Genomic DNA, 16,001 nt, shown 5'->3' on the forward strand with positions numbered 1-16,001 from the left:
ACAATAATGCTTACATATGTATATATATCACAAATTTTTGGAAGTTATTTATTTTGGACTTGGGTTCTTTGCTTTGGGATATATGCTTTGTGTTCTGAAATTTCACATGTAATATTACCCTGGAGGTTTTCTTTGACTTAGCTTCTTCAAAGACTAAACTTAAAGGAGGAGAAAAGAATTACATGATTTATAGAGTGCAGGCCAAAAAAAATTAACTTGCAAACAAAACTGATAAAGCCTTTGTCATAATTTTCCTTTAATTGTCAAGCCTGTCTTGTAAGGAATATATGTATGAATTTTTCCATGTGGCTTTTGTAATCCAGAGACAAGTGACCTTTCAATAAATACCTGGTATAATCACTATTTCTGTTTTAAAAATGAGAAATGGTTTCAATGATGCTTAGTAATTTGCTTATAGTCACTCAGCTATAATAGGAAGTAAACGATAGAGGCAGGATTTGAACTCAGGACTGACTCCAAAGCTGGTCCTTTTCTATTACCCTCCCTATCTGTCTTTCCTTGAAGGTAATTTCTTTATACAGATAAATTCTCACACAGAATTTTTTTTAAACAAATCTGATTATATATATAAGTGTTTTTTAAATACTTTTATTCAGCCCTTGTTCTGTTGGTAAGCATTTACTTTGTATTTCTTAGCCTCTAAATAGTGTTTTACTATAAACATCCTTATACATGTTCTAAATCTTTTAATTTTATGGAATAGTCTCAGAAGTGTGATTGCTGGATCAAAGGGTAACGTGTTTTTTAAACTGGTTATTCCGTTTTTATATTTAATTTACTTACATCCTTTTTGCTTCTCTGAAAGGCTGAAATAGTTCACAGTTCTGCCAGTAGTGTAGGAAAATGACGTGTTGACCCCACTTATCACTGTATTTAATTTTTTCTCATCAGTGGGTGTAACTGATGCCTACCTGTCTGTAGTTTGCAACTCCCTGGCTACCAGTACATTTGAGTGATTTGCTCCTGCATGTATTACCTCTTCATGTTCTTCGTACATTTTTCCAGTAAGTTTTTTTAAGTGTCAGTTTGTAGACACTCTATATGTTATGTACATTAATCCTTTGTATCTTCATTATAAATACCTTCCTAAAACTTAATTTTTAATTGATTTTATTTATGGTTTCATGTCACACATTTTCCAATTTTTATGTAGAAAATTGTGTCTTAAGGTCTCTCCTACCTTCCAATTTTGTAATTGTAGTTGCCAAGATTTTCTTGCCAGGTTTTTATTGTATATGTTATATTTTTATATATTTAATCCATCTGGAGTTTATTTTTGTACACAGCACATGATGCTGGTCCAATTTCACCTTCTCCCAGGTGGATAACCAGGTGTTCTGTTTTCCTAGAACTGCCACCTTTGTGATACCTTAAATTCTTGTAAATACTGGGATTGATTTCTAGATTGTTCTGTATATTGATCTGTTTGTGTTTTTCTCTACCAATACTATTTTGGTTAAAGTGGCTTTGAGTTATATTGTAGTATCTGGTAAAGCAAGTCTTTTATCATTGTTTTTTATTTTATATTTTTTTACCTATTCTTGCATATTTAAATTTCCATGTAATCCTTAAAATTATTTTCTCCAATTTTACCATCACAACCATAAGGTTATATAAGGATTCTAATTGGAATCACATTTAATTTATATATGAGTTGAGGATGTAAGTTACAGCAATATTTTTTTTTTTTACATTGAAGAATGTGGTGTGTTTTTTCACTTGTTCAGATCTGTTGATGTCTCTTAAAGACTTCAGACTTGCCTTCATTTATGTTTTGTGCCTCTTCCGTTAAATTTATTTCTAAGAATTATCACAGAGTGTTCTTGCTATAGCAAATTAAGTATTTTTCCAATTCTCATTTCTAGGTGCTAATTGAAGTATAGAAAACAGACACTGATTTTTAAAAATTTTCTATCCATTTACCTCTAGATATATCGATTAGTCCTCCTAATTTTATAGTAGCATCTTGATTTTCAGGCATGCATTAATATGAGCAGCAAAAACACTTTCACTTCTTTTTTCACTGTTTATGCAAGCTACTCATTTTTTGGCTTTGTTTTTGTATTTCATAGAAGCATTAAGACAGTGTTAAACAACAGTGGTCATAACTAGCATCTCTGTCGAGGTCCTGATATTAATTAAAATGGTTTTCATTTTGTAATCTTTTAGAAAGCATGCTGTTCATTTTTTGGGGGGGGATACATTATTTTACTTAAGTGATTTTCTTCTGTGTCTGACTTTGAATTTTTACTAACAATATCTACTGAATTTCAATCAAAGCTTACTCAGCACTTACTATGATTTTCTTTAATTCATCGATTGAGTCGATTTATAATCTATCAACATATGATAGATTTTTAAAAAATATTGTGCTATTTTTAGATTTTATTTATTTATTTTTAGAGAGGGAAGGGGAGAAAGAGAGAGAGAGAATCATCAATGTGCAGTTGCTGGGGGCCATGGCCTGCAACCCAGGCATGTGCCCTGACTGGGAATTGAACCTGCGACACTTTGGTTCGCAGCCTGCGCTCAATCCACTGAGCTACGCCAGCCAGGGCCCCATATGATAGATTTTTTGATAGTGAACTACCTTTGGCTTCTTGGAGTAAGTTTCTACAGACCAAACGCTCCTAGATTCTTTGGTTTTTGTTCTTTTTCGTCTTTGACCAGGGGCTCCTCAACCTTGATCTCTAGATGGAATGTGTTAGATGCAAAGAGAAGAAATCCTAATAAATAATCCATGCGGATTCCATGTCTTCTCTTACCCCCAGTTCTAAGCCCTGTATATGTTCTCATCTGTTGAATCAAATAAATTGGAGTTGAGAATGGAGGGCACCTTATCATCTCCTAATTTTCAGTTTCATCCTCTAGCCCTTCTTTCTTTTGGTTGTTTTTCATATTTATGTCAATGAGTCTTTTTTTCTTTTTATTTATTTTGCTTAGTAGTAAACATTTACATCAAAACTGCTTCCTTAAGGAATTCTTTTAATAATAGAATAATTATGCCCTGGCTAGTGCGGCTCAGTTAGTTGGAGCATCCTCTCGTGAACCAAAAGGTTGCGGGTTCAATTCCAGTCAGGGCACATGGCCTAGGTTGTAGGTTCAGGTCCTGGTCAGGGCATGTGTGGGGGGCAGCCAATCAGTTTTTCTCTCTCACACAGATGTTCCTCTCCCACTATTCCCCTTTCTCTGAAATCAGTAAGCATCTCCTTGGATGAGGATAAAATAAAATAGCCCTGGCTGATGTGGCTCCGTTGACTGGAACTTTGTCCCTAGACTGAAAGGTTGCAGGTTCAATCCCTGGTTGGAGTGCGTGCAAGAAGACAACCAATTGATCTTTCTCTTTCTCCTCCTCTCCCATCCTCTCTCTCTAAAAGCAATGAAAAAATGTCCTCAGGTAAAGATTTAAAAATAAATAAATTAATTAATGATAAATAAAAAAAAAGAATAGAATAATTAATTAGTAACATGAGGTCTGTCTGTAAAAAGTCCAGCCATTGTTAATATAACAAGAATAGTTTGCATGGCATCAATGTAACCAGGCAGCCAAGGAGAGTGGACTGGAATGCACATGCATGTAAACAATGACAACTTCACTGTACTAGTCAGTGGGAGTGGTAGATGCCATTGAGTGAGCATATGTATACTGTGTGGCTGTCGCATTCAAAATGACTGAGCAAGTAGAGCAACAAATCTGCATCACATTTTGTGTTAAGCTTGAACATTTCTTCTGTAGAATAGCAGCTATTTGGATGATTCAGGAGGCTGCAGCTAGTGGGCAACTGGTGACTGGCAGCTTCATCGCAACAACACACCTGCTCATGCATCATGTCTCGTGTCAGCCAGGTGACTCAGTTTCCCTACAGCCCAGATCTGGTGCCCTGCAACTTCTGGCTTTTCCCAAAACTAAAATCACCTTTGAAAAAGGGAAGAGATTTCAGACCGTCAGTGAGATTTAGGAAAATACGATGGGGCAGCTGATGATGATTGGGAGAACTTTGTGAGGTCCCAAAGGTCCCAAAGTATTTGAAGGGGACTAAGGCGTCATTGTCCTATGTACAGTGTTTCTTGTGTCTCATATCTTCTCTAATTTTCATATTACATGGCTGGATACCTTCTGGACAGACCTCATATCCTGATGTTTCTCTTTCCTTCCATTCAGTCAGTTTTGTATTTTCCGAAACGTATTTGCATTGTTTTCTGTAGTGGTTTTAGCGATAAACTTTAGTGGTAAGACTCTTTTGTCATGTATTTTTAGCTTTTATATAGAAACTAAATTAGACCATATAACCAATATTTACATTTCTAAGTGTTCAGGGGAGCCCTGGGGGCTACACCACATTTTACCACATTTCACCAATCTTGAAAAATAATTTAAATGTATCTCATGATATTTTACCATTATTCAAATTGTTTTATATGTGATTAAAATATCTCTTTGGTAGATTTGATAATAGTCAAGGATTCAAAATACTTAATCATGAGAACTTGCCTGGGGATACCAGGTAGGGTGGGGGACCAGGTTAGCAAAAGAGCACTGACCCTTGGAGCTAGGAAGGCTGAGTGCTAGTTTCAGCTCTGCCACTAGCTTATGCGACCTCAGATGAGGTTCTGCATCTGTGACCATTCACTTCCTCTTCTCTGGAGGGACATTACTGAAGTAAAGGGTCCGTCTTCCTTTAAGCTATAGCATTCTGGAAGATTAGATAGTGTGTTTGAGTCCTGCCCTCCAAAATAGCCCATGATTCTCCTGTTCCACAACTGAGTGCTCTTGCTGTCTGAGTCTGTAAGAAAATAGGTTGTGAGTGGACTTTTAAAACTGCAGGGCACCTCGGTAGTCGTCAGTACTCGTCGTTAATCCGTTCCGATGAGTGGTAAGCAAACGATTGATGGAGCATTTTCTCTTGGGAGGTGGCATCGTGACCCATACAAGTTCTAGCAAATGCAATGAGTAGCAAGCGAGCATTGAATGCTGAAATACTTTTTCTCATCAAAATGTGACAAGTACAAGGTTTGACAAGCTCTGAAGCCAACGAGTTCCCAAGGTACCACCGTATATTGTTTGCTTCCATGTAGCAATAGCTGTAGTAGGTGTACTGTAGGCTGATGTGTGTCCAACCCCAAATTCATATGTTGAAATCCTAACCCCCAGTATGTTGGTATTTGGAGATGGGAACTTTGAGGTGATTAAGTAAAGAGTACCAGAGTGCAGTGCCCTCATTGATGAGACTAGTATCCTCCTAGAAAAAGACCCCAGAGAGCTCCCTTGCCCCTGCCACCCTGTGGGCACACAGTGACAGACAGCTGTGGGTCCACACCAGACACAGTTGGCCAATACCATGCTTGGACTTCCAGTCTTCAGAACTGTGGGAGATTAATTTCTATTGTTTATAAACCTTTAGTCTGTGGTGTTTTTTTATAGTGGCACAGATAGCCTAAGACAAGGTTTCTTCAAATTGTTACTTGTGAAAATAATTTTAAGCCCCCATATCCTATCTCTGTAAAGTTGTGTCCCCACTAGTGAGTTTCTGTAAGTCATATCAGACCAGAGTTCGAAAGGTTTCATGAATTATGAGACTGGAAACATAAATTTGATCCTATTAAAATTGTAGTTTGACAATTTTTGATCTACAGTAGGTACTTTCATGTGCATCAGTCTAATAATTACATGTGAATTAAACAGTTATCAAACTAGGGTTTTACTTGAAAGATCTTTCCATCTAAAAGCAAAATTACATGCTGTCTTATTAGGGATTTGTTACTTAGTCAAAAATACCTTTTAATATTACAAAAAAGAACTGGAAAAAAGTACCTTTGAAAGTCAGCTCTTTGCCAGCGCTGTGTGAGGTGTCATGGATATGCCCATGAATAAAATATACCTGTTCCCTGGTTTGGGGGAGTCTACAGCCTAGAGAGGAAATAGGTAGTGAACTGACCAGTTACAATAAAGTTTTATGAGAGCTGTACATACTGATGTGTGGAAAATGACAAGAAAATCTTCTCATCCAAGAGTTCTAAAAGCTGTCTTGTTCAGAAATTATCCAGGGAAGGGGCACTGTTACGGTAGATAGGGTGCTGCATGGCATGTGCGGTGTTAGAAGTCAGAGGGAAAAGCTTGAGATCAAGGGTGAGAAAGAGCCTGGCAATTTCATGGTGTGGGAAAGGAGATAAGGCCAGAAAAGGTAGGTAAGGGCTAGATCTTAGAAAGCCTAAACAAGACATATTTAAGATTTCAGGCAAATAGAAAATCACTGAAGCTTTTTAAGCAGGCAGATGATATAGGCAGGTTTGGAAGGCAATATGCAAACTGGTTTAGAGTGTCCATCTAAAAGCAGATTGTCTTTTTTTTAAAAAAAGATTTTATTTATTTATTTATTTTAGAGAGAGGAGAAGGGAGGAAGAAAAAAGAGGGAGAGAAACATTGTGTGGTTGCCTCTTGCACACCCCCTACTGGGAATGAAACCAGTGCCCCTTTGGTTTGTAGGCTGGCACTCAATCCACAGAGCCACACCAGCCAGGGCTAAAGATTTTTCTTTTTCTTTTTAGAGAGAGGGGAAGGTAAGGAAAAAGAGAGGGAGAGGAACATCTATGCAAAGGAGATATCTTGATCGGTTGCCTGCAACCCAGGCATGTATCCTGAATGGGGGGCGTGGGGGGGGGTCAAGTCAAGGAACGTGTATAAAGGACCCATGGACAGAGACAGCAGGGGGTGGAGGGAGGATTGAATGTGAGAGGTGGTGGGTAGATAGGGCAGGGGAGAATAATGGGGGGGAAATGGGACAACTGTAATTGAACAACAATGAAAAATAAATTTTGAAATTTGGAAAAAAAAAAAAAGATTGTCTTGATTCAAATCCTAGTTCTACTTACTGCATTCAAGCCATTGACATTGGGTGGTTTAACATTAGACTTTTGTTTCCGTATCTGTAAAATGGGATAATGGTATCTTATTTGTAGAGTTAGAATTACCATAGATAACGACCATCGTAAATATGAATTACTGCTTAGTTACTGTTGTTATTTGTATTACCACTTCTAGTTTTAGAAAGATCATTCTGGCTACTATAGTTAGAATGGAGTACGATTAATTGCAGCAAAACCTGTTAGGAATTTAGGCAAGAAATGATTGTGACTTGCAGTGGAGTAGTGGCAGAAGGGATAGAGAAAGAGACTCTTTTAGAGAAATTTCAGAGGTGGAATCCTTGGTTCTTGATGACTGAATGAATGTGGGAGATGAAGAGGGGGGAGTAGAAGATGAATCAAAGTACCTCAAATTGGTTTTGTAATGTTTCTATAAATACACCCCCATCTGCTGAACCAAAATAATACGTGAATTAAATAAACTTTAAGCCCACTTTTACCAAATAATAAGCGACATTGCCCAGCAGTGAATCTGATGAATTTGAAGAAATGAGATTGACCCTTTCTCATGTCTAATAGTTAAGCCACTAAATAAGTTGGGAGAAGGAGATATATATATATATATAAAATGTGAAAAGTATTCCTTTTTTGTTTCATGTTTCTCTTTCTGCCTTATTTCCTTCTTAGTTCTGTCATTTTGTTATTTTAATTTTTTTAGTATTAGGTAGAATCGTATATGTAAAAGTTGCCATTTTTGTAGATCAGGAAAATACTTAACCAGAAATGAAACAGTTGAATCTTGGCAGCCTCATGTGTTTCATGCAGTTATATTCTCGTTCTGTAAGAACTTTTAACTGGGGCTCGGAGGGTTCATTTCGAGTTGATGGCGTACCAGTGACTCTCGGAAGGAGCGTTGCTCAGATGGCATGAGGACAAGTAGAACTGCGCCCCGTGGAGGAGGTGACTTCATCTGCCATCGCCTATTCAGGGAGGCTGGGAGAGGACATCCTGCTGCCAAGTGTTCTTGTTAGCTTTACCCAGAGGGACATGTTATATACTATTTTGGCTGGTTTTTAAAAAACTGATTAAATAATACATAGAAATTGGGAGATTCATAAAGTGAATAAAACCATAAAGAAGAAAGTAAAATATCACTTATAATCCAACCATGCAGTGAAAAATAAAAGTTGAATTTTATTTATTTTTTTATCCTTACCTGAGGACGTGCTTTATTGCTTTTTGAGAGGGGGGAAAAGAGGGAGAGAGAAACATTGATTGGTAGCCTCTCATACGCACCCCAACCAGAAGGACTGAACCTGCAATTTAGTCATGTGCACTGACTGGGAATTGAACCTGCACCTTTCAGTTCATGGGACAGTGCTACAACCAACTGAGCCACACTGGCCTGGGCTACAGCTGATTTTTTAAAAAGTTGTTTGTTTGTTTGTTTGTTTGTTTGTTTATTAGAAGGGAAAGGAAGGAGAAAGAGGGAGAGAAACATCAACGTGTGGTTGCCCCTCATGTACCCCCTGTTGAGGGCCTGGCCTGCAACCCAGGCATGTGCCTTGACTGGGAATCGATCTGGCAACCCTTTGGTTTGCAGGCTGCCTCTCAATCCACTGAGCCACACCAGCCAGGTCTAGAGTTGATTTTTAATGTATTGCCTTTCAGTCAAGTATGCAGAAATAGTTATTCTCCCTTGTATAAAAATCAAATATATTATGAGACTGCATTATTTTAAAAAGGAAATGAATGTATAGATTTTTGTGAGGATGTAGATTTATTGCCCCCATGTTATTAAAAAGTTGTCTCTTCTGAAGAAAATGTTTTTCTTTAAAACAAAACATTCAACTCTTTACTGATTTTATGAAGTGTGGTTATCGGGCTTTTTAAAAAAGTTTTCTATGTGAATATTTTGATTACAGTTCCAAGAGCAGTTTTACTCAAATAAAAACAAAGTTGGAAGACTTGTTATTGTACTAATGACAATAATATACCAGCTTATGGTTCCATTACATTTTATTACATTTTAAGTTATCAGCCAATGTGATATATTTTTATCAGCATAACTATGTAGTTTCAAACACAAGTAACCTTGGGTTTAGAGAGAATAATTACATGCCCAGATTCACAAGGAGTTGGAAAAGGCTGGGCTCCTTACTCTGACAAATGCTTCTCCTGTTTATTGAACTGTAACTGTCAGAAATCATTCTTTATTTTCATTTACTATTTATTAAGCACTCAAAGATGGGGGTTTAAAAATGAAGTCTACAGCAGATGGTTTGGCTGAAGGGCAAGGTGATTGGGGGATGTGGCACAGCGGTGCCGACTGGAAAGGCTGTGGGGAGCCATTGACTCGCCTTGAACAGCAGAGTACCGAAACCAAGTATGTGGTACTAGATACAGATATATTAGAAACAATATATTAGGAAGAGGAATAAGGCCAGAAGTCTAGACTGTGTTTAATGATGGACAAAAGTAAAGTATTAAATACTGAAGTGGAAGTGAATTTGAGAGCTGGTGTAGAAATAGGTTTCCAGGGCATGGTGCCTAAGAACAGTACATTGAGGGAGAGAGTGGTCGAGATGATTCCTAAGTTTCATTCTTGAATGCCTGGGAAAATGTTGGGAAAAAACAAGAGAGGCTTATTTGGTGGGAAAACTGTATTCAGTATTTGGGTGCTGTGGTTGAAGTCTCTACAGGACATCCGGGTGGCAGATGTGTGTTAGCAGTCAAATTGTAGATGCAGAAGGGACCTCAGGAGTGAATTCATGGCTGGAGACACAGGCAGAGAAATTATTTGTGCAGAAGGAATAATTGATGCCATATCATCTTCTTTCTAGGTATCCCCGTTGAGCTAGCCTCAGCAAAGTATCTAAATAACTGCTGCGTGTCTTAGAACTGGGTGGTCATAGTGAGAGAGGGCACTTAGGATTCAGGGCCCAGCCTCAAGCAGTGCCGCGTGATTGGTAGGAAAGCACAGGCTGTTGGAACTGTGTGAGAAGAAAGTAAAGCTGTATATGCCCTCTGCGATAAGTATTGGTAAATCTCCTTTATTTCTCAACAACCCCGTGAAATAGGGAGTGTGAGACGCTTTCCACAGATGATGAAACTGAGTCCGAGAGAGGCTGGAGTGGCAGGAGAGGTAGGGCTGGACCCAGGTGAGAGTTCAGTGCCGTGGCTCTGCTCGCACTGTGCCACACGTTGCTGTATCCTCGTGGGACCTGTCAAACGTGGCTGCTGGGCTCCTTCTCAGTAGGTGTTTGAGTTTCTTGCTTTTGTACAATAAGTGTTGTGCTTCGGATCTTAAAATGTAATGTATTGAGTTCTGGTTATGGATGGTCATTTGCCTGCAGTGAGAAAGCATGTGTGTGAAACAAAAAATGCAACTTGGGTCACATAACATTTTCCACCCAGGTGTGCAGACCTTCTGGAATGCTTACAAATAACCAACATATGTTTATTTTCTTTTGCAATGTTGAATCTTTGGAACTTTATTTAGAAGGGTGAATTGACAATCCAAAGGCACCTGGGGGAAAAGATAATAAAAATATACATTTTCTAATTAGCTGAAAATTATCATTTGTGACATTATCAGAAGAGCCACAATGAAATCCCACTTTGCATTGTTTTAAGTAGACACAAACAAAATTGTGTATTCTGAGATACAAAGGCTAATTTGTACCATGAAACTTCCTGTTATTTTCAAGCCTGGTAGAAACAGTACCTTTACTTTTCCATCTTTTATTATATATTTATGTACTTATATATTTATGTACTGTGTCTCAGGGAACTAGAGCAAGACGTGGCATCTCAAAACCATAGGATAGTGTTAAATGCAGGAAAAATGTAATGTCTTCTGTGTGTGTACTATTTCTGCAGTACTAAGAATGGGTAAGATTCTTTGTTTTTTCTTGAAAAACTGATATTTAAGTTTGCTTGCTATTGTGGTCATCCTTCTTAATATTGGCCAATATCCAGTGAATTGTGAGAGAAAAATTAATGCTGCAATTTTAGCTTTCTGGCCAGAACTTCACGTGCTGCTGAATGACCATTCCTCAGTCGCCATGCACTGTTAATGCACAACACGCTTTCATGCTTTAACATTGCTCTTTGTTCCCTGGGAAAATGCTACAAGAAAATAGGAGTTTCCTCTCAGCATTACCTACCCCTCTGGCAGTGTGTTTCAGTCTAATTCCTGGCTGGCACAGTGTCCCAGTTACTACCTCTTTTCCTTACTAGCAGTTTGAGTTCTTTCTGTTCATCTACCAAAAGGGGGATTCCGGACAGACGAGGAAACAGCTTTGAAACCCTGCACTGCGGGCGTGTTCATTTAGTCCCCCACTATGCAGTCTGGAAATCTAGTGATGAATCCTAATGAGCTGCTGAAGATGCCAGAGCGTGTGCCTGCATAGGCATTTTCTTTCCCCTCCCCCCGCTGCTTCTCTTTCCCAAGCCCCCTCTCTCCCGATTTCCCCTCCTACTCCTTTATCCCCTCCCTCTGTGTCTCAGTTCTGCAGTAAACCCGGCTGAGGCACATTCCTGCTTTGCGAGGCTTTCTGTTAAGGATGTTTTGTGGCTTTTGTTTGGATTGCAGCATGCAGAATTACAGGTAACACTCTGAAATTGAGTTAGACAGATAAATGCTGTTGAGATGTTTTCAAAGAGGCAAAATATTACACGGGAACCAAGAAAATAAGTTATTTTAGTTAATTTTATTCATGGTAATTATGGTAAAATGTTTTTAGAAATGCAATAAGCAGATTCCTTTTCTCCCCCAAAAGGCTCCCGTGAAAGGGAAATGGGGGTAGATTGATCTGACTACAATTGATTTTGTTTTATGTTGATCATGAAAGCTTGCTGTTGCTGCGCCTCCTCTGGAGAGTAAGGACCCATTAGTTATGTGGGGTGCTGGGTAGTTCGGGGTGGGGTGAGATGGGAGGGGTGATACCAGCCTGAGCTAGCCAGAATCTTTGATTTTTGTATTGGGATGCAAAATATAAAATGCTCTCTCCTTTTCTTCTATCAGCTGTTCAGAGGAGACTCATTACAACTCCTGCTGAAGCTAATTTTCTTCCCTTGTCTTCTGCCCCTACCCCCTACCCTCACTGGCCTGAAGACATTGTACCCAGACTTTGCCTTACTCCCCTGGCACTATGTACACGGTAAACGTGGTACTGTGGCCGCATCTGGGACTGGCCAGACAACTACTGCTGGCTCTCCCTATTCCAAGGACTTAAAGGGGAATTGCACTGCAGGCAATGCATCAGAGCAGCAGCATCGCGAGCCTGGGGACTGAGGCTCCTTGGGCATTATTACAAACACACAAAGCTGACCGCAATGACAGCAGCTGCTCCTTTGAACTGTTGGCAACGGCCACGGGGCAGCATGAAGTGAGAGATCACTCCTGAGCTCAAGATGAACTCCACCTTGGATGGTAATCAGAGCAGCCACGCTTTTTGCCTCTTGGCGTTTGGCTATTTGGAAACTGTCCATTTTTGCCTTTTGGAAGTGTTGATTATTGTGTTTCTAACTGTATTGATAATTTCTGGCAACATCATTGTGATTTTTGTATTTCACTGTGCACCTTTATTGAATCACCACACTACAAGTTATTTTATCCAGACTATGGCATATGCTGACCTCTTGGTTGGGGTCAGCTGCCTGGTTCCTTCTTTATCACTCCTCCACTACCCGCTTCCAATAGAGGAGTCCTTGACTTGCCAGGTGTTTGGTTTTATAGTATCAGTTCTGAAGAGTGTCTCCATGACCTCTCTGGCCTGTATCAGTGTTGATAGATATATTGCCATCACTAAACCTTTAACCTATAACACCCTGGTTACACCCTGGAGACTACGCCTGTGTATTTTCCTCATTTGGCTATATTCCACACTGGTCTTTCTGCCTTCCTTTTTCCACTGGGGCAAACCTGGGTATCATGGAGATGTGTTTCGGTGGTGTGCAGAGTCCTGGCACACGAACCCCTACTTCACCCTGTTCATCGTGATGATGTTATATGCCCCGGCAGCCCTCATTGTGTGCTTCACCTATTTCAACATCTTTCGCATCTGCCAACAGCACACAAAGGAAATCAGCGAAAGACAAGCTCGGTTCAGCAGCCAAAGTGGGGAGCCTGGGGAGGTGCAGGCCTGTCCCGACAAGCGCTATGCCATGGTCCTCTTTCGGATTACTAGTGTGTTTTACATCCTCTGGTTGCCGTACATCATCTACTTCTTGTTGGAGAGCTCCACTGGCCGCAGCAACCGCTTCGCATCCTTCTTGACCACCTGGCTTGCTATTAGTAACAGTTTCTGCAACTGTGTCATTTATAGTCTCTCCAACAGTGTCTTTCAAAGGGGACTAAAGCGCCTCTCAGGGGCCATGTGTACTTCTTGTGCAAGTCAGGTCGTAGCTAAGGACCCTTACACAGTAAGGAGCAAAGGCCCTCTTAATGGATGCCATGTCTGAAGTAGTTCAGATACTGGGTCACTGTGTGTGCATGTGTTTCCTTTATCTCTCTTTGTATTCCTGGCTCACTAGAAAATCTGGGACAAGATAATTTGACTCTAAGCAATAGGAAACAAATGATCAATCCAAAACACCTCTAAGTTTGCAGAAATGATTTTCTTAAAAAGTACTTTTATATCAGAAGAATCAGGACCGTGAAAATAAATTGCTCTTGGTTCCAATTTTTGTAATGTCATGGAAATGACTACACTTCTCAGATTTAAAATGAATAAAGTCATATCTAACACCTCTCCAGTTGGCACGACCGAACCTGGGTGTGAAAAGCGTCAGCATTTTAAAAAGTCATCGCTTTCTAGTTGCTCTTCTGGGTGCTTTCCAGTTGTTTGGGCTTCATATGCAATTGATTTCTTTTAACAGGGGATATTAAAATGCAGTGATGAATTACCAGGGTTTTAACATTCTGTTTATATATGTCAAAGTATAACACTGCAAGTTTGAACAGTGTCATTTAGAAATTCAAATGTTTTATGTCTTATTCTCTTGAGAGAATTCTCAATACAGTGAATAATGAGGACACTTAAATATTAATTTTAGAATTTTGCAATGAACCATGATGCAAAAGTATAGTCAAATAATGGACAATTTACAGAAATCTGAGCTGTTTTGTGCCATGCTTTATGGAGATCTAAAGAGATGTGTGCGTAGGAAGTGATTCTGTTGCAGTAATTTTGCCATACTTTTGTGTATGTATGTATTGAGAATATTTGAATTGAATTAGATTTCTCTTTTACAGTAAAATGTATATTTAACTAGTTCATTTTTAAAACAGAAGGGGATTAGTTGAGATATTCTCTTTGTGGTTAAATGGAATCAACTAATGAAGTAGCAAGTAGTTCTCTTTCAAAGCATTCTTTTAGTCAGTGTTAAAAAATCCACATTTTGATAAGAGAAATTCTTATTTATCTATGTCTCTTATTGTCATTCTCTTTTAGGATACAGTTCTTTCCTTAATAGTCTTTTTCTTTTTAAGCTAAAGTACTAGCAAAATCTATAAGAATTTTTTATTCTCTGTAATTATTAATTGAGAATGCTGTGTATTTATATGTAGCAGTGATGTTTTGTTCTTAAAGTGAGCAAGGGACTTATTTTACTAAAAGGAAAGAAGGGTTTCCCAGCAGTTCCATGCACAAGAGTATTTCTTCTACTTATTTTATTGCTTTTAATGTTTTGGAGTCTTCAGGGGACTTGCATGATCTCTGCCTTTGGCTAAAAGTTGTAATCTGAATGCGACAGTGATGTTCAGGGAGACAGAAGATGGAAGAAACCCAAGGGACGTGGGTGAAAGTAGATTTTTGAATCCAAGGAGGACATGGATATTTATAAAATAGGCAGATAGGCTTTGGTTTTCCATCATGATACAGGGAAAGTTTGTACCCCTTTTAAAATAAGGGCAGCTTTATTATGTTAGGTTTTAGATGTCAGTTTCATTTTAAACTCAGATGTGTTCTATTTAAAATTTTTTATTTTAAGTGATTTAGTGTGTGATATTTAAACTTAAGATTCTGAGTTTTTCCCCAAACTTTGCTTGCTCTTTATGTTTAGTGTTAGAAAAGCTGATTCTACGTTTTCAAAATTTAGAATCCATATTGAAATTGCAAGTTAAGTTAGCAGTGTCTTTAAATTGTCATTTCAAGTGGAAAACCTTTTCTGTTAGATTCTAAAAAAACAGTTACATACATTTCCTCTTTTTTCTTTTTATTTTAATGGTTCAAGTACAGTTTTCTGCCTTTTACCCCCATCCCAGCCCACCCCCACACCCCTCCCTCCTGTTTCCACCCACCTTATTATTGCCCATGTGTCCTCATTTCCTCTTTATTGAAGTAGCATAATTCCACAAAAAAACTTTTTTTCATGTATGTTGGAGAATGCAACCTGTTCAGATTTGCACAGCTTGCTTGAGAATTTTTAGTGAAGCAACTATGGAAATTTTAAAGACTTAGTTTTTATAGAAAATTGAAGTTAAATCAGTAGATTTTACTTTTGGGAGGTGCTGAGAGAACCCTTTTAATCTTTTCCTCCAGTTGGGTTCCATCTTGTGATCATGGAAAACAGAAAATTTCTGTTTGACATCCTGGAAATGGATAATCAAACTGGTCTTTTAGTGATCGGAAAGGCAACTCTTTTAATAATAGTTTTTGTTAATAGGTTTTTACATTTTTGTCCTAATGCCAAATTTAGGTGTTATTAGAGATGTTTTTTTGTTGTTGTTTTTTGTTCTTTTTACATTAGAGACTCTGTCAGTGTCTCAGTCTAAAATTAAAGTAGAAGCTAAGTGGATAGAATAATTTAAAGAAAAATGAAGCTCCCAGCCCTTTTGCCAACTGATACTTGCTTAATATGCATGTTTTCCCAGTTTATCTTGTCTTCATTGGACTCTATAAAGTCTAAGGTTTGTTTCTTCCAAGTATCAGCTCTGTTCTCACATTCATTGTTTATATTGCTTTTTGATTTTTATTTTCATGTGTGTACTTGTGTATGTCGGGGGAAGGGGACATGCTTGGGTGCAATCCTACAATCTTCTGTAGCTAGGGGCAGTTTCTATGTGGTACACATTTGGAGAGCTTGTATTTAAGTAATCTTTTCGTCCTGGC

The 16,001-nt window shown here is 38.6% G+C and overlaps 2 protein-coding genes across 8 annotated transcripts in view; both read left to right on the forward strand.

Moving 5' to 3' along the window:
- RABGAP1 (RAB GTPase activating protein 1) overlaps positions 1-16,001 on the forward strand; it is a 152,649-nt gene that overhangs the window by 79,952 nt on the left and 56,696 nt on the right. The window lies entirely within an intron of this gene.
- On the forward strand, positions 8,518-15,092 carry GPR21 (G protein-coupled receptor 21). The gene is made up of 2 exons (XM_028508750.2): positions 8,518-11,494; positions 11,912-15,092. The coding sequence occupies exon 2, from the start codon at positions 12,301-12,303 to the stop codon at positions 13,348-13,350; it is 1,050 nt and encodes a 349-aa protein (XP_028364551.1). The 5' UTR covers positions 8,518-11,494; positions 11,912-12,300; the 3' UTR covers positions 13,351-15,092.

This window comes from Phyllostomus discolor, chromosome 3, assembly GCF_004126475.2.
Source record: "Phyllostomus discolor isolate MPI-MPIP mPhyDis1 chromosome 3, mPhyDis1.pri.v3, whole genome shotgun sequence".
In the NCBI taxonomy this organism is placed as follows: domain Eukaryota; kingdom Metazoa; phylum Chordata; class Mammalia; order Chiroptera; family Phyllostomidae; genus Phyllostomus; species Phyllostomus discolor.

What these genes read in the sequence shown, in the direction of transcription:
- GPR21 (XM_028508750.2), top strand. Translation starts at nt 12,301, where the DNA reads ATGAACTCCACCTTGGATGGTAATCAGAGCAGCCACGCTTTTTGCCTC.